The 24,344-nt window shown below is 41.8% G+C and overlaps 1 protein-coding gene across 1 annotated transcript in view; it reads right to left on the bottom strand.

Moving 5' to 3' along the window:
- The window catches only part of ARSK (arylsulfatase family member K), a 674,705-nt gene that overhangs the window by 363,066 nt on the left and 287,295 nt on the right, over nt 1-24,344 (bottom strand). Inside the window, exon 4 of the mRNA XM_086960926.1 lies at nt 21,322-21,604. Within this exon, the coding sequence (XP_086817052.1) occupies nt 21,322-21,604 (283 nt within the window). The remainder of the gene's footprint in view (nt 1-21,321; nt 21,605-24,344) is intronic.

The following is a 24,344-nucleotide window of genomic DNA, read 5'->3' as shown; positions in this document are numbered from 1 at the left end:
TTGCCCGTAGGGGGGGAGGGATTCTGAGGGAGGGTTGTCTGGGGGGTGGGAGGGTGAATACAAGGACAGGGCACAATGGTATCGAAATCTGTAGGGGATATGTTGGGCGCATGTTGGAAAAAGTGATAAAGCAGCATAGCTGTAAGGAAGGGAGTATTGAAACTAATATTCTTACATTGTATATATTTGACCTAATGAAGATGATTTTTGCTAAATTAATGAGTACAAGTGAACAGACAGTTGATGGTTCTGGAAAAATCAGAGATGACACTTAGGTTAGTAACCTGGAATGTGTGCGGCCTAAATGATGCCCATAAAAGATGTAAGATAGGAATTCGACTACGCCAGATGAATGTGGATTTCATTTTTTTACAAGAGACACACATAATGAGTACGCAGGAGTATTGTCTGAATCAGCTGGGTTTTCATCTAATAGTCAGCTCCAAACAAGGTGCGAAAAATAGAGGAGTCGCTATCTTGTCAAGGAGTAAGAACTTGATAATAGGGAGAAAACTGGAGGACAAATGGGGAAGATGGGCCATGGTAGAGATAGAGATAGACGGTGTTTGGACAACAATGGTGTCAGTTTACGGATCTACCCAGGATGATCCGGAGGTATTACAGTTCCTAGACTCTGAGCTGGCTGCCTGGCCCCCGCAGGTTATTATAGGGGGAGATTTGAATATTAATGGGGCAGACGGCTTAGGAATCGGGCAAAATAGGGGCTACAAAGGCCGAAAGAAAAGAGTATATAAGGCCCTCGCAGATCTCATGCTCAGTAATAACCTGAATGATGTTTGGGGGACACTTAGATCAGAACAGAAAGGGTACACATACTACTCGGCGCCACATCAAGTCTGTGTTAGACTCGATTACTTTTTGATTTCTAACAGCTTGATACCACTAGTCAATATCGATAGGCTCCCAAGAATCCTAAGTGATCACAACCCAGTAATTTTGACAATAAAGTTAAAGGGAAGAATAAGACCTAACCGGGTATGGACCTTTGAAAGAAGACTGCTTATAGAAGAGGATTATGTTTCACATATGTCAAAATGGATCACCGAGTTTTTTGAGTATAATAAAGGAAGTGCATCGGTGGGGGTTATTTGGGACGCCTTTAAGGCGGGTGTCCGGGGACAAACATGTAGTTATAGCATCTACAAACGTAAAATGGAAGGGCTTCGACAAAGAGAGTTAGAGAGAGCCGTCTTAGAATTAGAAGAACAACTTAGTAACGGTGTTATTAGAGGGGAACCACTTGAACAGCATATAGTAGATCTAATAAAAGCTAAAAGCGAAGCTGAAGATGAACTGGCAAAAAAAGCGGCAGTAATCTATACAACTCGTAGGGAGAAGTGCTATGAATATAATGAAAAAGTTGGGCATGTACTCGCTATGCGTACCAGGCAGATAGCGGCCGCAGGGACTGTTAGGGAGATTAGAGATGGGAATGGTAATCTGCAAAAAGACCCGGAAAAGATTAGGGAAGTATTTAGGAAATTCTATCAAACCCTTTATGATTTTCAATACCCCTGCAGTAAGGAAGAGATCAGGGATTATCTGGAGAATATACCAACTGAGAGGATCTCGGATGAGGAAGCAGATAGACTAGAAACTCAGATGGATGCGGAAGAGATCAAGGAAGCTATGGGTAAACTTCCTTCAGGAAAGGCTGCTGGTCCCGATCAGATACCTCTAGAATTCTATAAAACTTTCTGGGGAGTGTTGTCTCAAGAACTAACAAGAGTGATCCAATCTGCCCAGGCCGGTCAGTCTATACCAAAGTCGTGGGGGGGGGCTGACATTGTTTTAATTTTGAAAAAAGGCAAGCCACACGACGAGCCTGGGTCATATCGCCCCATTACATTAATGAACAATGATACTAAAATATACTCAAAAACGTTGGCAATGAGATTCGCAGAGGTAATAAGTGCCTTAGTTTGCCCTAATCAGCATGGCTTCATTCCCGGTAGAGGTACGACCCACCATACTAGGAAAGTAGTCACACTGTTGGATGCCGCCGAGGTCACAGGAGACCCAATGGCAGTAATGCTTCTGGACGCAGAGAAAGCGTTTGACCGGGTCTCCTGGGACTATCTGTGGTATACTTTAGCAAGATCTGGACTCAGGGGCGGGTTTATAAAAGCATTACAAACTTTATATAATGAACCGGTTGCGGCTTTAAGAGTCAACGGGGGCACCACAGGGCAATTTTCAATTAAAAGGGGTACACGGCAGGGGTGCCCATGCTCCCCACTATTATTCGCTATGTATATGGACCCCCTGATCCGCAAGTTAGATCTCTGTCTAGAGATAGCTCCGATGCCAACGTTGTTGGGACCTTGTAAAATATTGGCCTATGCTGATGACGTGGCGGTGATAACACCAAACCCCACGGAGGCAACTGTTTTTATAGAAGAAGAGGCCCGTAGATTTGGACGGATATCGGGGTACGCCTTAAATGCATCCAAGACCCAGATTATTAAAAATCCAGTGACTATATGTGACGATAATCGTGTGGTTCAGGCAGGGACCTATCTCGGAATAAATATAACAGCCGACTTAAATAATTTGGTAGAAAATAATATTGCTCCAATAATACGAAAAACGAAGAAGGATTTGGACCGCTATGAAAATCTACATCTATCACTAGTAGGGCGGGTCAATATTATTAAAATGATGATACTGCCAAAATTTTTGTACATATTTAGGGCAATCCCACTCTTATTCGAAAATAAGTGGTTTAAGATAATTGAACAAATGATCAATCGCTTTATATGGGCTAAAGGAAAGACTCGGAGGGCACTGAGATATATGTCGCTTCCGCGGGAGCGCGGGGGTTGGTCTTTGCCAGATTTAAAAGTATACTACTGGGCTGCTGCATTCCAAAACATGTTGGGTTTGGTTGGGGGGGCTGAGGTTGATGGATGGGATACTGTTGGTTCACTTACTATTCATGGTTTGATTTTGGGTCAAAACGTGGAAAATATTTTTTTGAGATTTAATGAGGAAAGTTATTACAAGAGAACAAGGTTTAAGACCATAATTGCTGCTTATAACGTTTGGAAGGGAATTTCGAAAAAGATAGGAATTGGAAAATATAATTTCTACACTAGGTTTAAAAATAACCCCTCCCTATCTAGCGTGGTTTTCTCGGGAGCTGTATTCCAAGATTGGGAGAGGCGGGGGATAAGAAAGATTGGAGACATTCAGGGTCCCCAAGGTATTTTGCAATTTGTAGAACTACAGGCTCGATACGCCTTAGATACAAAACATTTCTTTAAATATCTCCAAATTAGGAGTTGTTTAATAAATAAGAGAGGAGGGACTTCGGGGTTCGATAGAAATGTATTAACCACATGCGTGCGGGGGTTATTTTTGCGCTACGCAGCTTTTTTCCAAAAGCCGCGTTACATGACGAGCTGAGCTCGTCATCAGCACACGACCACCGTGGCTGATGACGAGCTGAGCTCGTCATCAGCATCGAAGGGGTTAATGGATATCACAGAAACAGGCTCCGATTGCACTATAAAGAGATTTTATTCTGAGATGATAAAATTAAAGAAAGACGATATGGAGAAATGGGTCAATAGGTGGTCTGCAGATCTGGATATAAATAGTGATATCTTTCCAGAGTCATTAGAGATGGGAAGAAAATTATTGTGTGCTTCATCTTTACAGGCTCAACATTATAAGACCTTATTCCATCTGTATTACACGCCTGGGAAAATTGCTCAATGGGGGGGTATCTCGGGAACCACTTGCTTCAGATGTGGCAGCCCGGGGGCGGACCTAATACATATTTTTTCACTCTGCCCACACCTAGATAGTACAAAAAGGGAGATTGAGAGATTTTTCCAGAACGCATTGTCAATCACAATAGAATTAAATCCAGCGGTGATACTATTAGGAGTCGACCCTGAGGCCCACGTGAATAATGAAAACTTCGTATTTGTAGCTATGGCCATTTTTAGATTGCTAGTGGCCACGGAGTGGTTAGAGCCTAACCCGCCTACATACCATCAATGGCTGGGCAAGCTATTATCTACACAAAAGTTAGAATCAGCAATCTATGCGAGGAAGGGGAGAAAAGGCAAGAAACTTGGTTTGCAAATATGGGAGCCCCTCATTCGTTGGAAGCAAGGTCCTGATTATTGATTGATTATTGATCTAAATCTTCTTTCTTTTTTGGGGGGGTAATCGAGTACATAGCGCATTGTAGTGCATACTCCTATTGTATATATGATTCGTTTTCGGTTAATTTATGTATGATTTGATATGATATATATTTTTTCCCTTCCACTTTTCTTTGTATAAATTTCTAGTGTATATATGTATATATGATTCTGTGCTGTGTTATATTGAATGCTATTGTGCCCTGCTCATGTCTTTGGGGAGAAAAGGGGGAAAAGCTTTCAATAAAAATATTCAAAAAAAAAAAAGAAACTGGATCAGTTCTGATCGCCTCTCATGGAAAGCATTTCAAGCATTTAGGGACGGAAAGACTCATTTATTTGACTTAAAAAATAAGACACCTGAGCACTTGCCTGCTCTGAAATGCAGTTTAAAGTGCTTTTGAGCCGAAATGATATTCCACTAAAATGGATCTGAAGTTTCTAGTGCATAATTAGTTGCTCAAGTATAAAATGTACACATTATCCACTATTAATAAACATAGAGTTTCACCCGAAATGCACCACTAGAACATGATTGAAAACTGTGGGTGTATTCTCGTGTCCAGGGTTGTATTTCTAGTTTTAAGGAAGATACGTCTGTGTCCCAAGGACTATTGCAACCTCATGGGCTTAATGAGTTTTCAGTTAAGCTTTATAGAGTTAGCACTCCTGTTATATGTCCAATGCTGAAAATGTTTCTAATATGAACATTTAGAGGTCTTTTTGCCAGGTTTCTTGTTATTATAAAATACTTCTTACTAATTGTTAGACTTGGAACCCCAAGTTTCCCCTGGCTTTCTGCCTCTACCTCCTGTATTGTTTGACTGTTTCCTGGACTTCGGTTTTGCTGGTGTTTGAACTCTGGGCACTTTACCACTGCTTATCAGCGCTAAAGTGCAAATGCTCCCTGTGTAAATTGTAATTATTTTTGGTTATCCATAATTGCCATATTTGATTCAGTGGTAAGTTCATAGTAAAGTGCACTGTGTATGCCCAGGGCCTTTGAATCACATGCCACTAGTGGACCTGCAGCACTGATTGTGCCACCCACATGTGTAGCCCTGCAAACATGTCTTAGGCTTGTCACTGCAGTGTCTGCAAATGCAATTTTAAACTGCCAAGTCGACCTAGGAAGTGCTCCCATTTGCTAGGCCCACCCCTTCCCCTGTAAGGCACACCTAAGGTAGGCCCAAGGTAGCCCCATGGGCTGGGTGCAGTTTATGTGAAAATAGGACATGTGAAGGCATGTTTTACGCGCCATAGTAGTGAAATGCTGTAAATTTCGTTTTTCATTATTGCAAGGACTATCTTTTCCATAGGTTATCATTGGAGCTGCCTTGTAATATCTTACAAGTGTAACGTCCATTTGGGAAGAGATCGTGATTTAGAGTTTGGGTTCCCTGAACTCAGAAATTAAAAATGCATCTTTTAGGGAATATGGTTTTTAAATTGTGTGTTTGAAAATGCCACTTTTAGAAAATGTCCTTTCTACTCAGAATTTATCGCCTCAAATGAGTTTTTGCACCCTACTGATTAAGCATATATAGTGGAAATTTGGAGAACACAACAAGATTGAGTTAATCACTGTGGAGATAGCGCAAATATGAAGGCATTAGATGACCTTTTGGACATCGAATTTGGACAGGTTGCATCGATTCATTGGGCAAATAGGAGTGTCTTTCACTTTTGTTTGTTTTACATGTATTGTTTTTATGCACTCTTTTACATACTGCCACCAATATATTTGGCATTTAATTTAGTTGTTGGGAGTTTAGGTGTTGGGAGTTTAGTTGTAGGGAGTTTAGTTGTTGGGAGTTATGCATTAATGAGGAGTGTGTTCCGGTACTTTAGTGGGGCAGAGAAGTGCACTATGGGAGTTAGAGTATTTAGGTGGCGTTTTCATGAATAGTTTGTGGATTACATCGGATAAGTGGGAGGGGTGAAACCGGCACGAGGGGAGTTAATTAGCACGTTTGCTAGGTATTTAAGTGAATGTGAGTGGTGAGCGCATGGACAGACAATTTTGGAAGTATGAGGACGTAGTTATTCAGTGGAGTGAAGCCAAAGCAAGTGAGACTGATGTAGGTGGGTGTTCGTTAATAAAGATGGGTAACATGACCCGTGTGGAAGTTATATCAGTGGTTTAAAAGGGAAAGCATGGGGCTGTTATCTAGCAAGCAGAGTGATAATGATGGGAAGGAAGTGAGTTTGGAGTGTTTATGTGTTTGCTTGTGATGAGGGATCGTTAGTGTGTTGTTTAATAGCGAGGGACTAGGTGCAAGAGAGAAAGCAACCATAATGAAGGAGAGTAAGAATGGGGTGGAGGATGCATGGAGTCATGGGGAGTACGGGTTTTGGATTGATTAGGTGACAGACTGTAATTAGAGCGTGCGAGCGTGTGGATTATTACTGAGAGATGAGATGAAAGAGTGGGTGTGTCATGAAGGAAGGAGATAGTAAAAGGATGAGAGGGCATTTAGAAAGAGATGGGTGGGGATGGCATTTGTGTAAAGAGAGTTGAGTTGTTGTAGCTAGAGGTGTGTATGCCCAAGTGGGATGATTGTGTAATTTACAGGGGAAGTGCATGTTTGTTTATGAGTGGCCAACGGCAGGGTGTAGTATTGAGGATTATGATTTTCACTGAAGTGGATGAAGGGAGGGTATTTTAAGGAGACTGGTTTTTGTGAAAATCGCTATGTGACATTTATATGCGTTACAATGGACCGGATGAGTTACACTGTTCATTTTTATATGTTTTAGATTCCCCTGATGAAGAGTCCTCGGGGATCGAAATGCATTGGGATACGTTGTGCTCATATCATATGGAAATCAATTTGTACATACGGTTGTACGAATCCTAGAATGGCATACAGCTTGTATTAAGAAATGTCTAATAAAGATTGCAAATTGGATGCTGCTGTTTCCGTTGTGGTGAAGAATATGATGAAAAAAAGACAGAAATAAGGATTTTACAAATTACTAAGATTACATTGGAATACCTGGATGAACTTCACATACAATTGAGGGAGTTGTTCCCACTTTCAGCAGTGCGACAGTAAAGGAGCGCAAATGTAGGGCTCTGTTTTTTTAATACTTTTAGGAAGTGGGCATTTTCATGCTGTACCACTCGGTGTCTCTGCCTGTGGAATCAACGTCTTGTTTAGACTGACAGGGGGGCTGTTTGTGCATTCTCTCTAGGCAGCCACACAAAGGGTGCTGAGGTGTGCTCTTCATATCCTGATGGCCCATCACCAGGTTGATGGGACTTCCTCAGCTAGAGTGGTGGGAGGAGTTGTTACTGAGACCTGAATAAGGCTGTGCCTGCCCTCACACAATGCTGTCTTCACCCACCTGTTGTGTGTCTGAAGCCAAGGCAGGGCGAGGCAGGATCTTGCTGACTACAAAGTCTTTTCTTTGAAGTATGCCTACTTCAAAGGGGAAAGGGGGTATAAATATTGGACCTATGCCCACATTTTCAGAACACTTTTGGATCAAGAGGAGACTCTGCCATGAGGAAGAAATGGAGAGCAGTCAGGAGGAGTACTACCACTTTGCTGTGTTGCTGCTTCTGTCTTGGAGAGGAAAAGGACTGAACTGTGCTTTGAATCCTGCTTGAGAAGGTTCTCCTAGGGCGTTTGTGTGCTTTCCTCCTGTTAAGAATTCTCAGGGCCCTAAAAGACTTCCGACACCTAAGACGCACACCAATAGATCGACGTCTAAATGTTTGCAAGCTTCACCAGCCGGTTGAAGTTCTTGGGGATGGCCGCTAAGGCGATCCTTGATTTGATCTACTGCGGGAGACGTCCTCGTACGTCGGAGTAATTTTTATTCCTACAGATCATTTAATTGTATTTGCTTTCTTTCTAAGCCCGGTAAAACAGAACAAAAATATAATGTATTTAACTTGGGTTTCGCTAGTGGAAGACAGACAATTGCAAATTAATATACTTCCCTGTACTTGTCTAGTACCACTCATCATCATGCATACATTTCCTTTTCCTCCCATAACAGATTTAGGATGGTTAGCTACCAAGATAAGTGTTGTCCATGTTTAGTGTTTGTCTTTGTCAAACCTTTCCCTCAATCCCCCTTCCCAACTATTCATCAAACCCCTAACCCTCTTCCTCAAGGCTGTGTGATTTATTGAGGTGTGACTTAACAACGTGTACACCATTAATTGATCACACACTTGGTGGGGCGGATGTGGTGAAAGCAACACAACAACTCAGTGCAGGGTGAGGAGGATCTTATTCTTAACTTAGGTCATATAGCCCACACTGGCAGTATATATCATACAATATCCACCCCAGCCAGCACAGTGTATGATATTTTTTTTCAGAGGAACATCTCACTGCCAGCATCATCATTCAGGCACTGTATTAATTAGCGTCTAAGCCTGGTTAAGCTTGTCCACTTCGTACAGTTTGTAGTAGCTCAACATTGTTCTGATTAATTAAATTTTTCATTGCTTATCATACTTTCTTCTTGTGTCTGAGACAGAGTCTGTTCTAGTAGTCTAGTCTCTGGTTACTGTCATCAAGCTTGCATATAATAATAACGGCATTAACCTCATTTTTTTTCTTCAGTTTGTTAACTTCCCTTTCGATGAATTGTCCCTCTCTCCGAGTCCTTAACCTACAGCCTACAGTTCGAGTTCGCCAAGGATGAGTGGACCCTCACTTCAGTTCTGATGAGCTTGTCTTCAATATAAAAAAAAAGCTAGCAATGCATGCTGCTACTACTACCACCACCATGATGGCACCTTGGGAAACCATGGAGCCCTCGCTTCATCTAATCAGGTAAGAGAAGTGAACTGTGGCTGATTAGTCATTGTTGAACGGCAATCATTCTAGACAATGGTAATTCACCCCCAGCCCCTCCGAGTACTTAGGGTTTAATAATATTATATAGTAGTAGCAGAGTAGATTACAGAGCCTAGGAAGAGAGAGTAGTAGGACAAGGGAGGGTACCGCATCACTATTTTGTTTACACTATCAGCAGACTTTTAAAAGTGGCTGCGGCAAAGGCAGCACTGAGAAGTAAAACAAACAATCAATAACCCCACCACATTTTTTTAAAATCATTCATAAAATGTAAAAGTATGAAAAGTTTATTATTCCCTGAGCAAAATACCAAACCCACAACTGGCCCACCCCTCTCCCTAACCCCAACCAATGTCCAAGGAATGTCCATAAATACAGAAAAAAACAACAATCCCCCAACTACCACCCACCCACCCAAAAACAAATTAAAAAAAGGTCTGAAGAGAGCACTAACGGCGGGTTAGGAGCTTCTGGGGGTGTCTCTCCACCCGTTCCTGCCTGGCTTCAATATCCGTCAGCCTTCGCATGATGCAGCACTCATAATGGGGGAAATAAGGGGGAGAATCAGTGTTGGTGGAATGGTGGCAGCGCCAGCGGGCACCCATTGGACCGTGGCAATGGTGTGGGGGTTGGGGGTTGATGGTGTCCGGCTGGGGTCCGTGGCATCTGCAGCAGCCTCTGCCTCATCCTCCTCAGCCACCAGCTGCTCGTACTCCACTCTGATATCTTCCATTTCCTGCTGCCGATTCCGAGCTGCAATCTACTGCATGGTCGATGGAGCAGCAGGAGTAGCTACATATCAAGAAATAAAAAAGTCAAATGGTAAACAATGCTCTTAGCAAAACAGATAGAAAATTATGCCATGGGTATGGAGGGAGGTGATTGATGATGGGTGGGTAGGAGGGATACATAATGTTACACTTGAAAACTACTGTGAGTCCAGGGAAGAGTCTGAAATACCACCTCCTCAACCATTTGAATAAAAAACTCGAAAAAAAAATTACAGGCAAGTAAAGCTGAAACAAACACCACTACAAAGGAGCACCATAGTTCCTTATTCTCCTTCCCAAGGATTTTTACAATCATCATTGCATTGCTCTTTGAGTATTTTTTTTGTATTCTTCACCCTTGGCTTTGCTACTCACCACCATTTGAGTTTTTTACATTCTTTCAATCCACTCTTCACCATTGAAACTACCCATCCATATATAAAGCTATCCATCCAAAGTTCTAAACAAGGCTCTCTGTCTCACTCTAGTCTCATGATCTCAAGTACAAACCTTCCAGCAACATACATTTGTCATTTTTACATTTATCCACCCATGTGTCCTTAAGTTTATTTCAATCAAAATAAACCACCACAGGATTCTATTCACCCACCCAGGCAAGCATCCTTTCACATATGCACTTTCACCCACCCAGGCAAGCCTCGTTCCTATCTGTATACCAACCTTTCATCCATTTTTCACTCACCTATGCATCCTGGCTATCAGCCACTTATAGTACTATTTATGCATCTGGCGCTTTTACCCTTGAATCCTTAGCTTTTAGTCATATATAATACATTTCATCCAACCTTTCCCCTTCCATCCTTCCCTTTTCCAACAACCCATAGTTCAAGATCTTGTTCATGAAACGTTTTCTGCTGAGTTGAACATAGGAGCGGCCATTAGTTACTCAGTTCAGGTTAAACTCCTGCTGTGTTCACTTGTTGTTCACAAGTCAACAAGACTGCACTTTTACAATGAGCTTATAATTATAATTAATTATCAATAATGAGCAAGCAACATGACTTACCACCAACACTGGCTCACCCCTTTCTGCTGCCCCATCTGCAGACTGGCAGGACCTGTCTGTGTTGGCCCAGGGACTGGTGGTCGGTGCGGCTAGAAAAAATGGATTACACATTTCTTAGATGCCAGATACACATCCCCCTATTAATTGTTTTAAAGCAAAATTTTAAAAAACCACACATCATTCACTACAATTCGGATACATTAAAGACAGTATCTTTTATGAAAAATATCAGGATGGGCATTTTGTTGTTGGAAAGTTTAAAAAAAGCCTGAAGTCAAGACAAGAGACATACTGTTAAGGAGTGACTGGAGCTATTGATTGATGAATCTGATGTTTTGAGAAACAACATTGTGTATGGCCTTGGTTGGCAAATGCAATGGGGCTGCCCTCCTCACACTTTCTCCCAGACATGGTGCACAGACATCAGTTCACCAACTGCTGCTAGTAATACTAGGCCTAGCTAATAAGAAGACACAACTTTGGGGTGTCCAACGTGACCATTGCTACTCTCTTGTTTTAGTGATTAAGCCTTCTCATCTATTACATGTGTAGAACACCTTACTTGGGCAATGGGCATGCAATCTGCACAGCAGAGGAGTAGTAGTACTTTGTGACCAATGAGTTCTCTGAATCTTAGTTCCACCCGTAGGCAGTCCACAAAAAGGTAAAGGGAAAGCTGACTGAAAAAGCAGAAGAAAGGAAGCTACAGACAGACTAGTAACTAGAGACAGTTTGACGTAGAGAAGTAGAGAAACTTGAAATATAAAAAATAAGTTATTAGGATAATGCAGCAATAACAAGAATTTCTAAATGATACATCGAAGAGGATTTGGAAAAATAATATATAAAAAGGAGCAGAAAAATTAGGGGAATAAATATATTACTGTTAACGCCAGGAGGACTTACTGGGGCCAGCAGAGCCATTGGCCGAGGAACTCTGGGAGGCACCTCCAGCTCCCAGACCCTCACCCGCCTTAGCCCTCTTCTTGCCCTTGGATGCTGAAGTAAAACATAAAGAACAAAAAAAGATTGGTGGTAATAAATAATATCTCCCCAAAATATATTTGACAGGCAATCGCAGTAACATTGAACTTTTATAAATCAGATCAACAAGTAGTAGTATATGGTGTACTGTCCTATACTATTAAAAAATTCCAAAACCTACCTACCTAGTCCACTCTTATTTCAAATTTAGTAAACTCAACTACATTTTGGAATTACTAATAATAAATTGCAACAAATCATAATGTTTGCTTCTTCTCAAATCTCATTTGCAATCTCTCAGTCTCAAGTCAACCCTGTTTGACGGGTTAATGCACTAATCACTAAGGGCCTTATTATGATGATTACAATGATCTCGGGCGGATGCCATTGCGGTTCTGGAACCGCCTGACCTTAGGTCGGTGCCGTGGTTACGACAACCTCACCAGTCTACTACAAATCGATACGATCGCCCATAGGCCATAGGGCCATCACAAACCTCCATTGGTCAATGAAAGCTTGTGTGGCAGGCAAAAAAGGCCAGCAGCACAAGCTTCCATTGAAAAATGGATGTTGTTCACAAACATCCCTGTACCGTCTGTGTGCCATTGGCATGCATTATGTGGTTACGAAATTACAAATAACTAATTACAGAACGTCTTACATAATCATCACTAAGTACAATTCAATAACTAGGTTAGGTGGGTAACGCCAAGTAAGCTAAGCACCCGTCTAGAATAACAGATTATTACATAATATTTGAGAACTTAACTTCCCAACATGTAAGCAGCATTCTTGCTATTATTTGGGGAAAAAATATTAGCTACAGCATGGAATACATAAGTAATAATACAAATTGATAATTTTAATATTTACTCACCTAGCCCCGCAACCTCAACTCCTAGAAGGTCAAGCAGGTTCTGCTCTCTGTCCAGGATGTAGGACGAGCAGTGCCGCAACTGCTGATGGGTGCGCAGGATCCCAGAGCAGTGGTAAACTGCCTGGCGCACCCTCGCCCAGCGATGCTGGCACTCCTGCATCCCGTACCCAGACTCAGACCTGCCCCCTGCTGCCAGGGTAGAGGGGAGGTGGCACTGGATATAAAAAACCAGTGCTACCACCTCCACCTTGGAAAACAGGGCACTGGGCTGACTGGTGCTTCCTTCAGCAAGGTACGCCTTGGTGCGCCCTTATCTGCCATGGGGCTGGGGGGGAAAAAGAGAAAAAAAGAAACTGGGAAAAAGAAGGTAGGACTGGGTAATAATAAGGAAGTTGGACATCTAAAAAATAAAGTACAAAACTCACCAAAAACACACAGTAAAGTTCAAAAACGACACAAATACACACACAGAAAGACAGAGGTTAAGATAATAAATAAAAAAGATGGGAAAAAAAGTTTTAAAAGCCAAAGATTACAGAGATTAAAAAACAGTGTAAGAAACAAAACGGCCGCGCCCCTGTGCGACTGCGTGGTGCAGTTTGCACAATATTTCCACCCAAACACACAATCCACGTTGATGTACGGCGGAAAACATCACGCAAACGGGTGGGACAAGCAACTCTGCCGGGGGCAGAACTCCACGTAGAGCGCCAGAGTTATTCTGCAACCTCGCAGGATCCGCGTAGCGCCGCTACACGAACTCCGGCCAGGCTTTCATTACACGGGGAATGCAATGCAAATGTGGCAAATCTTTCTTGCCACTTAAAAGGGTCTCTAGCCACCGTGGTACATCTGACTTTCAGACTGCTCTCGAATGGGATTTACCTGATGTTGAACGATCAGGGTTGCTGTGGAATGAAGGTGGTTGCCTATGTGGTTACTTATCTTCCATTGTAATAAGTCATGTTTCTGCCTGCCCTTGTAGTTAGGGAGGATGCAATGTGGCCTTGGATTAATCTTACAACGTGCGATTTGACGCCCCGAGCAAACTGGAGGCCTTATTGTTTCAGGAAGATGTGGCCTTAACTTCAGCCAAGGAGTTGTTTGATCTTCAGGTGGTGCGTTCCTCTTCGAAGATGCAGGCACTTCTCTTCACTAACTTCCCACAACATTTTGGGGAGCAGGTCCATCGTATTGTTTTATACATTTATAACAACTGGAATTGTAGGGTTTTTCAAGAGCATAGGCTCTGGGTTGGCAGGTACCTTCCAGACAGTGTTTGGAGTTATTCCATCCTTCATCCACTCCATCCTCTGAAGCATCTTTGAAGGTCTTCCTCTGGTCCTGATCCTAGTTGCAGAGATACTGCTTTTATTATTTTTGCTCCACAATGGATGTCCCGGTTCAAGATCAAATAGAGTTGCCACTGCCTCACCTTCTGTTGTGCCTTGAACGCATGGTGCATTTCTTTGGCATATCTCTGCTTCAAGAACTGAATAAGCATTGGTTTCTGTCTTTCCGGCTTGTATGGTTTCATTGTGTATAGCCTGTGTTCAGCTGGCTTTTGTGCACTTATGAGTCTGCCCGGGACCTGTACTTGGGATCGCAGTAGGTTGAACCTTGGAACATATACTTGCTAGTGAACCGCTGAAGGCCCATCGATACAGCTGTCCCCTATGATTACCTCTGCTCCTGGCCACATAATATGAGCTTCCCTGGGTTGCCTCCATGCCTAATGGTTTGGATATAACCTCTGTTTCAATGGAACATCAGGTGGCTGTAATTTCTACCTCAGCTGCTGCTGTGTGGGTTAGATGGGAACAGACTTTCTCTATCAATTTGCTCCAAGGTTCGTCTCTGTGAACATCGTCTGCTGAAGCTGGGTACAGCAATGTTTCGTCTCCCACTCGGAACATGTAAAGATCTGACTTTCCATGTGGTGGGAACTTTTTATTCGGTCTTTTTTTACTTTCAAATATTTTTTTTATTTAGATGCATTTTGAGTGCTTTTATAATATTATATACATGTTGCTTTCTTTATGCTTTGGGCCTCCAAATATCATTAATGCCTAAATTTTTATGTGATATTAAGGCGATTTTTTACTATGCACAATTTTAGCATTGTTGTTTTATGCTAATGTAGTGTTAGTTTGCTTTTGATAGCTTTTACACCGACATATGTACAAAGAGTAGGTGTCCTGTGCCAGAGTTAGGCCCGGTAGGATTAGTGCCCTTCTTACATATACACAATCCTTTTTCCTAAAGTTACCTTCTCTTTGCCACATTGACGTTTGACACACATTTTGCATTTGTGACACTTGGACAAATTTCACAGAAACACTGATCTTGCTGACACGGAACACTTCATGAGAATATTATCACACTGCCTTAAAATTAGTGCAAAGCCTCTGAGGTGCATAATACAAATGTGTTTATTATTACATCCAAATGGCAACACAGATAGCTGTACAACACAAACAATTAGAGGAGACACTTCTGCTGACTTTAAGGAGTCCCTGCATGCTGAAGCTTTCGCCTAGCAGCTGACTGACATTTCCGTGAGGGATGTCCAGTTCTTGACCAAGACGGGGTCATACACTCTTAACCACCAGGTAAAGAGCTTAGATTATCCAGTTTGGGGTTTTCTTGGCAGATTATACATTCACACCCTAGACACGTAGGTTAGGATTAGCATTGTAGGGGTAATCTTGATTGTTATAATCTTTTATATGTATACATATGTAACCTGTCTCAACAATTTGGTGGAACTCTTTGTTATATTCACTGTGTTGACACTCATTGAAACTTTTATATTCTTCTGTCGATTAATCATCACAGTCCATATTTGATTACAAGAATCACTATGGTTCAATAAATATTGAAAAAGCCCCTTTGTGTATTTTTTGTATATTTCTCTCAGCAAAAGAAATCACGAGTGACAGAGCGAAAGTTTGAAGTCTGTCAGCACAGTTCCTGAGGGAACAGAGTTGTTCAATGGTTACCAGAACTGTTTGCTTCCTATTCAGGTTTAAGGAGGCTAACGGTGGCACTGCTGGTCCAAGGGACGATATATACTATGGAGGTGCATGGAATGAGTCTGGCACCATCCTATGTTAATGCCGTCTGCAAATGCACAGCTCCTACTGATTAGTGAAAACTACCCAACAGTATCTGGTAGCTGTCACAGGCAGGCAGGCAGGCGGCCAAAAAACAGCAGGAAGATAAAGCAAACCATAAAATGACTGGTAAAACCAAGAATATATATACCAGCGAATTTCATGCACTCGCCTCTAAACCAAATCAGAATAGCTACGAATTCAAAAAAATCAATGATACCTCTCTTTCTAGTAGAAGTTCACAATGAAAGAGATGGCAAATCGGCATTTAATTAAACTAAAAATGAAATTATGATAAGAAGACCAAGGTCCACTAAATATGATGCTGGCAGGATGGATCAGCGAGTTTAACTCTCCCCGTTGAGATATACATTGATATCAAATTCTTGTTATGAAAGATCACCCGTACTGACCCAGATGGATTGGATTAGTCCCGGCCAGATTCATTTTTGGTCACAACACATATTGTTTATGCAACACGACCTGTTCATCAATGGTGAACTGATGGATTTTATGACACGTACGGCAAAGTATAATATCCTTCCGGAACTATTTCTTCCCTATGAAAACATAAAATAGGCTATAAGTGGCTTATTGTAAATCCAGCTTACAGAACCCACTACCTATGAAGTCTATCAGATATTATATACTATGGGGGATGGCAGTACTTTAATGAAATTGCTTTATAGAGCTCATATCCTCCACTAGTATCAGTCCAGAGCATCCATTCAGATACTGAATTGAAAATCATACTGAACTGTATGAAGTGTGTTGTAATGCTCGTTCTAAGTATAAACAATTTAATATTTCAAATAGAGCATATTTGACAACGAAACATATTGCTACAATTTATTCTACTGCAAACATAGATTGCCCCAATAGCACTCAGTGAATGACAACTTATCTCTTATACTCTGACTTGTAGCTCTCTAACATTCTACTGGAATAACTGGAATAGCTACTGTCCTTTACAACAGGTCATCAATTGGTTAGAGCTTTAGAATCCTTGGTGTTAGGCCTATTCCTCCAGCTGAAAAATAACAAGGCTTCCACTAAATTCATAGACCTGGCACTGCTTTTGGCTAAAAAAAATATTCTTATACACTAGAAAGGTTCCATCCCTCCAGAGGAGACATGGAGTTAGAGCCATGCTCCCCAGGCTTACATCAGAAAGTACACTTCTTCATAGAGAGGAACAAGAAGGTTTGAGAAAACATGGTGTCTGCTAGTGGAAGAAGATGTAAAGATAATGATCATCCTCCATAGTTGTCCCCTGACTGTGATGTATATATATTATGTTATTATTTACGCTATTGCTTTACAAAATAACGTTAGGTATGGACCTTGTAAGTTCCACACTGATTTTTTTCTTTTCCTGGTCCTTTTTTCCCCATTCCCTAATTTTGCAATCATTCCTAATGAGACTGTCTTTGTGATATACTAGTAGGACTGAACTGATTAAAGATCACCCTTACATATGTCCTACATTGGTAAACTGCTTACCAATAACTTGGGCAATTGTATTACCTATTATTTACATTACTTAGAAATGTCTGAAGTGTGGTATGTAGCTCTACATGAAAATTAAACTATCATTAAACAATTCTTTCAATATATACACCTCTGAGATCTATAACCATACCAATTCAGAGCATGTGGGCACAATAGATAAAACCAAAATTTAGAGTAGCTGGATCAAGCAGTTTCTTACATTTAGGAAAAGACCCATGAGAAGCTAGGAGCATCTGCAGTTGAATGAGTAATGACGCCTACAATGCCTCTTCTCCCTTTAATTACTGTCATCACGCGAGGGCTGATTCTGCCAACTGTATTTTACAAGGATACTGCAAGTGATCCTCCAGTGTCATGGCTTTATAAATGAACTTGCTATTCTACTCTGTTCCCCTGCACAGTTATGGAGCTTCTCTTGACTTGCAATACCATTATAATGCATAGAAGGGGTAATTTATCTCATACGCAATATTTCAGTGTTGACCGCCATCATTTTAATTTAGCCATTAAAGAAATGGGGTAACCCAAAAGGTACTGGACCTGGGTATTGTACTAATATAAACAAACAACGGTCCGAGACCTATATCTTTCAAACAAGCAATTAATCAAAACTTATTCGATTAGAAGGCATATGATATTTAAACAGCCCTGTTCAATCAATGAAGAACATAAAAGAGATAGGCAACAGCAACAGACTCCAAGTATATATGCAATATTTTTAATCTATTGTCATATTCAAATATTGAAAGCGAATTCACAATATTATATACATTTAATTATGTACATTGCCCCGTATATAGAGCGTGCAGTAAAGCAAAGGGTGTCAAAAGAGCGTGAAGGTGATAAGGTGAAAAGAAAGGAAATCACACAAAATTGTAAAGGTAATGTTAAATAATTCAAAAAACCAGCCAATGAAAGCCGGAACAGTGTATCCTGGCCACTTCGATTAGTCCGCATATAATCCCTATTTATTATTCTGAGACATAGGATGTAAAAAATGTCTGCACTATATCACAGAGGGAGATATAGTTAGTGGTCCAGGTTTTTTAGTAAGTGTTGACGTTTCGACTCGTCTTGCGGCCTTGCGGTTGATTATGCCTGGGCCATGCGAATCTTCTTCAGGACATATTGGACAGGGCAACACAGGGATCTCATTGATGACCCTATGAAAGATATAAATAACCATGAGGATTGGGGCTGTTGCCTAATCGTTAAAACAAGGGTAGAGGTCCAAGCGCGCTTACCCTTCTCGAAATGTAGTGGTCGTTATTCCCACTCCGATTGGCTCTGTCCTTATGAATACAGAAAAAGTCTTATTGTCCAGGTGTTCTGGAAAACCAATGAGGAGCCTATGTATAATTTAATGTATTTTATGTGGGGTCCATAATGAATTCAGAAAAAATCACATCAGAGTAAACATATTGAATAATTACCTCTTCAATGATTTAGGGTTTTTATCCTAACTGGATGTACATGTTCCACTACATGTCTTGAAAAACAGGAGGCTGTAATAATTAACAGCGAGTGTAAAAGAATTGTAAAACAATTGGATCAAGTTGCAACTCATCATTGATTTCAAAAAAGAGGGGGGGGGCTCACCTTATATATTAGATTCCAACATCATTTTAATTTACACAGACTTAGTAATCCTTTCATCACACTTAGAGTAGGGAAACAATTTCTGCACTGAAAATGTTGAGCTCACACTGCGACAAAGGCTTTACAGGCCTTACATTGCATCTTGGTGCATCTTGTTTTGGATGATTGACTTTGAAATTTATATTGCGCTTGAATGCCCAAGGGCGTCTAGGCACTACAGTGGAGGAAGATACCAGAGATAAGAGATAGAAGGGAAATTAGAAAGAGAAAAGCCAGGTTTTCAAGGCATTTCTGAACAGTAGTAAAGTTGGGCAATTTTTTTATGGATACAGGAAGTGAATTCCATTATTTACTGTTGAGAAGAAAACTACTTCCTCCCAGCGAACTCTCCTGAATTTAGGTATCTGCAGAAGTTTGCTCTGAGCCGAGCGCCGTGTTCTGCTCTGAAGATACCACTGCAGGTGTGGTTTCAGATATTTGGGTCCTGTACCCTATAGAGCCTTAAACGCTAAACACAAGGCTTTAAATTCAGATCTCTTCTTCACCGGTAGCCAGTGTAGTAGTCTTAAAGCCACCGACTGGAACTTAGGAATATTCAGCAACATCCTGGTGGCAGAGTTTTGAACCAACTGCTGTATGAGGAGGTGCTGTTTCTGTAGGCCTAAATAAAGGGCATTTCCATAGTCCAGTCTGGCTAATGCCAAGGATGTTACCAGTGTTTTTACTGCAGATGTGGATTATAAGGTTTCACCTTCCGAATTAGTTTTAATGTTAGATGTACCTGAGAAGCAACCTCGTTGGTTTCGTTTTGGAAGGTGAGCCTGTCATCAAAGATGATGCCCAGATTTTTAACTTTATGCACTGGGATGGGAAGTATTCCCATAGCCAGAGGCCACCAGTTCTGGGACCAAAAGGAGGTATCTGAGCCCAACTGAAGAACCTCTGTTTTACTACCATTAAGATTTAGGCAGTTCGTGCTCATCCAGCGATCCACTCGGGCTAGGCACTGATTAAAGCGAGCCGCTGTTTCTTCAAGATTGCCTGAGATGAATACTACAATCTGGGTATCATCGGCGTAGGACACCAGTGAGAAACCAAACTGACGGATGACATCAGCCAGGGGGTGATATACAGATTAAACAGTGTAGGGCTCAAAGATGAGGCCTGCGGCACCCCACAAGGAAGTGAAAATTGCTTTGAACTGGAATCACCGATCTGCACACGTTGAATCCTGTTGTTGAGGTAGGATTTGATCAAACTTAGTGCTAGGCTTGAAACTACCAGCTTCTGAAGCCTTTGACTGAGGATGTCATGGTTCACGGTGTCAAAGGCCGCAGAAAGATCCAAAAGGATCAGGGCGGCATTTGCACCGGAATCCAGCGTGGAGCGAAGCTCCTCTACTGCCATGACCAAGGCCGTCTCCATTCCATGTCCTTGTCGGAAGCCATATTGTGAAGAGTCCAGCAGATTTTCAGAGGACACGAAGGCCGTGAGTTCGATGTTTACAATTTGTTCCAGAACCTTAGCTGGAAATGGGATCCTTGCTATAGGTCTATAATTATTATAATCGCAGGGGTCCAAGCTAGGTTTTTTTAGCAGAGGGAGGATGGAATCCTCTTTCCAGGCCTCTGGAAAAACGCCGGACTTGAGGATCGTGTTATACATTATACAGCAGGCTGAGTTGCTTGCTGATCTCATCAGCTGCCGATTTGGAATATAGGGGGGGGGGGGGGGGGCAGGGGTCTGATGGAGCCCCTGCTTTCACTGATGTGACTATCTGCGAGACCTGCCTGTAATCTGCCCACCTTGGCTAACACATGAGGCATTTAGATGGTTAAAGAAAGATGAGCTGGCCTAGTCCTGCCAGCCCTTGGCCCCATCCCACCTATTCATAGGTGAAGCCCCAGCAACATGGATACCTCAGAACCAAGATCAACAAAAATACACCCTGAATAACAGGACAGTCAACACTCAGTCAGAAGGACACGTTTGGTTGTTTAAAAGGGCACTAGATTCACACCACTTTACAACAACGCTGCCATAGGAAACATGGGGTAGGTGAAGGCCCATAAGTTCTTTAAAGCGACATTTCAGGGAAACTCTTCATTAAATAACCCACATCATCCCCACTCACCAGGCTAGGGAAAGGAAAAATGTTGCCCCACTTCTCAACAAAGGAGCCCTCTGTCAGATAAAACCAAAACTGCAGACATGAGTCTGCCCATCTAAACCTAAGGCACCAAGTGGCCAATGAATGTGCAAATGCTCTGCTATTGAAACATCATAGGTCCAAAGTACTTATTTCTCAGTGAGAACATTTTCTGTGATTGTCTAAGCTTTAACAACGAGCAGAGCATAAGGCAAAGCAATTATAAAATTCTTTGAATACAATAATGTTTATATTTATGCAGGGCTAGTGCACTGCATGTACATACCCTCTGAAGCCAATAGGGAGATGTTAGGAATGTAGATGCTCCAAACGCTTCACCCATCTCTGGTGAAGCGTATGGGTGTGGCAAGTTTAAACCCAAATACAAGGCAAATGGCTGAGAAAGTTTGATGGCTTCCTTTCGTATCCAGTTAGCTGCTGCGTCAGTGTTTTGCCAGTCCTTTTTCATCACTCTCACTGTTGATGGACCGCCAGTTAATTTGACTACAGGCCTCCCTTCTTGTCGAAGTAGGAAATCAACATCCCTTGTCCATGCTTCCACACGGTTACTGAAATACATGAAGACAAAACAAATGGTCAGCACATGTTCAATGAATGACGTTTTAAACAAAATAAATCTCTCCCAGGAATCAACAACTATTTTAAATGGCTTTAAATAATACGCTCAACTCAAGTGAAACCCAACACTAGAGAAAAATTATTGTCCAGAACTAGTAGACACCATGAAACAGTCTGATTTATTTTATTTGAAGTGCCTTTCTGCATATTTGTCCAGGAGGCTAGTTCATTGCACATTATAGAGGAATGGGCACTCAAACATGGTGATAAAACATAGATCTCAATAACTTCACATTGATGGGAGAAGAATTTGTTGGGCCCTATACGCAAAGCTGCACATTGCTTTATTTAGACCTGCCAAAAGCTCACATAAGGATTTGTGACAGATGTAAATGATTTTACTTCTGAAGTTTTTTTTAGTCAAGAGTGGATAAAGTTGTTGGGGGCGGGCAATATAGCGGCTGAGAAGGAGGTATGCTGAGGAACTCCATCTGCAGCCTCACCTAATCCTGCTCTTTCCGGCCCCCACAAATCGCTTGTCCCTGGGACTGCAGGGGTGAAACGGGTGAGGCGGTGGATGCAGTATACTTGTGCCGATGACGCAAAAGAGTCAACCCAGGTGGAATTCTTGGCCAACGATGAGCAGGTTGATTGAGCATTGCTTGCACCGAGCTTAGTGGAACTATCATGGGGGCAATACCTATGGTATCAACACCTGCGCCACCTCCTTCAACATCATATGGAGGCCTTGATGGATACCCCGAATAATTTGCCCCTTGAATACACCATGTTGGGAGCCCCCCTCACTAACCATGCATTCTCCAGACTATACCCAACCCTGTTACAGAGTAGTGTTCCCCAGTTGGATTGCCTTCGGGAGAAGTAGGAAGGAGAGTTGGCTAGATTAGAAGTTGATGATTGGGGGGCTGTCTGTAGGTTCCCATGAGAGGTGGCAATATGGGCCAGGTTTTAATTGGTACAGCTGAAACTTCTTCACAGGACCTACTATATCCAGTCGAAATTGTTCCGTATGGGCAGGGAGGACTCAGCTAGATGTCTGAGAAGCTGCGGGCAGGGGGGAATACTCTCTCCTTCATCGTACTGCGGGGAAATATGAAAAAGACTCAACAACAATGGACAATGGACTAAACCCCTCAACTGATAACCCTGGGCATGTGAGGTAATCAGTCCCTCAACAGATACTCCCTACTCCCATGTAACATGGCATTAATAGTGGCAAAGTGTGACATCATCAGCATATGGGGAAGTAGAGAGGTGCTGAAGCAGAGAAACTGGGAGTCTAACGTAAACTGGTGAATACGATTCGACAAAAATGGTGTATAAAGCATGTGGTTCACGTAGAAATTTGATAATGTGGGGAGCCATGGTGCCTGAACATGAAGTCATTAAACACAGGTAAGGGGAGAGGGTCAACCGTATCAACAACTCAGCCACCCCAAACCCCCTAAATCACGTTCATACACACAAGAAGGGGTGGAGAGACTCAAAAAAACAATAACACCACAAAACAGAAAAAATTACAACTGTTTTGAAAATACTGCCCTCACTCACACACCAAAGTGTGTGACATGTTTCATCATCGGGTCTGCTTATAATACGCCCTGGTGTAGCCACACTCAGGACGGAGCATAAGGGAGGGGGTAAACATAAAAGACCAAAGGACACAATACAAAACCAAACAATATAAATATATATATATATATATATATATATATATATATATATATATATATATATATATATATATATATATATATATACATACACAAAGGACGTGATCAGTGAGTGTCACCCTGTGACTAGAACTGGTGTGCGACAAAAGTGTAGTTAATAAGGAAGTGCTTTAAAACTGGTTTGAGGATACCAAACAAAACTTTTATTAGTAGGTTCCACAACCAGGATTAAAAAGAGAAGAAAAGGATGGGTAGTGTTTCAAAGAGAAAATTAGAGTTCTCAAAACACCCCTCCTAATACCGCTTGTGTCAACATGTTTCGACCGACTCACTGCGCCTTTAAGGTCACCCCGGTCTTCTTCAGGACGTATGTCGTTACCAGTCCTGATGTTAGCCTAAGCACAGTTCGGTCGAAGTGCCAAATGACTGATCACACAAGATTTCAATTGAATCATCATGTGTGGAGGGGATCCCAACAACACAGGAAACATAAACTGAAATAATAAATAATCCTACATGAGTATGTTGTGTATAGGTGCCAGAGAGTTACAAACTTTTTAGGCCACCCCATCGGTTATGACAACATGTACCCTTAAAGTGGTCCACTACAACAGCCTATGAGGTAAGTATATTTGTCACCCCTAGCTACAAGTAAAAGAAAGGACAAATGTATGTACAATGCTACACAAAACGGATCACTACATATCTAAGTCCAAAGGATCTTTCCAGCTGTTACATTTACAAAAAAGTATGTGTGTCCCACACACGTCACTGTGAGATATTTGATTGCTCCCATTCATGTACTCACCGAGTTTATCTTAGTTGTAAACTCGACATGGCGCCCTGCAGGAAGGTATCCCAAGAACACAACCTGTATCCCAAGGAGCAAGACAAGTGTAAAAATATCACTGAAATGCTCTTGTCATCATACATGATCATTAAGTAAGCCCCTGCCACAGACATCTCCAACATCAAGTAAGCGAGTCTTGCGTTGCGATGTAAGCCAAAGCATGCCCGTGCAAGTGAGCCTACATGT

Source organism: Lissotriton vulgaris, chromosome 3_1, assembly GCF_964263255.1.
Source record: "Lissotriton vulgaris chromosome 3_1, aLisVul1.2, whole genome shotgun sequence".
NCBI lineage: Eukaryota > Metazoa > Chordata > Amphibia > Caudata > Salamandridae > Lissotriton > Lissotriton vulgaris.
Note: the sequence above shows the minus strand (reverse complement) of the source record. Positions and strands in the feature narration are given on the sequence as shown.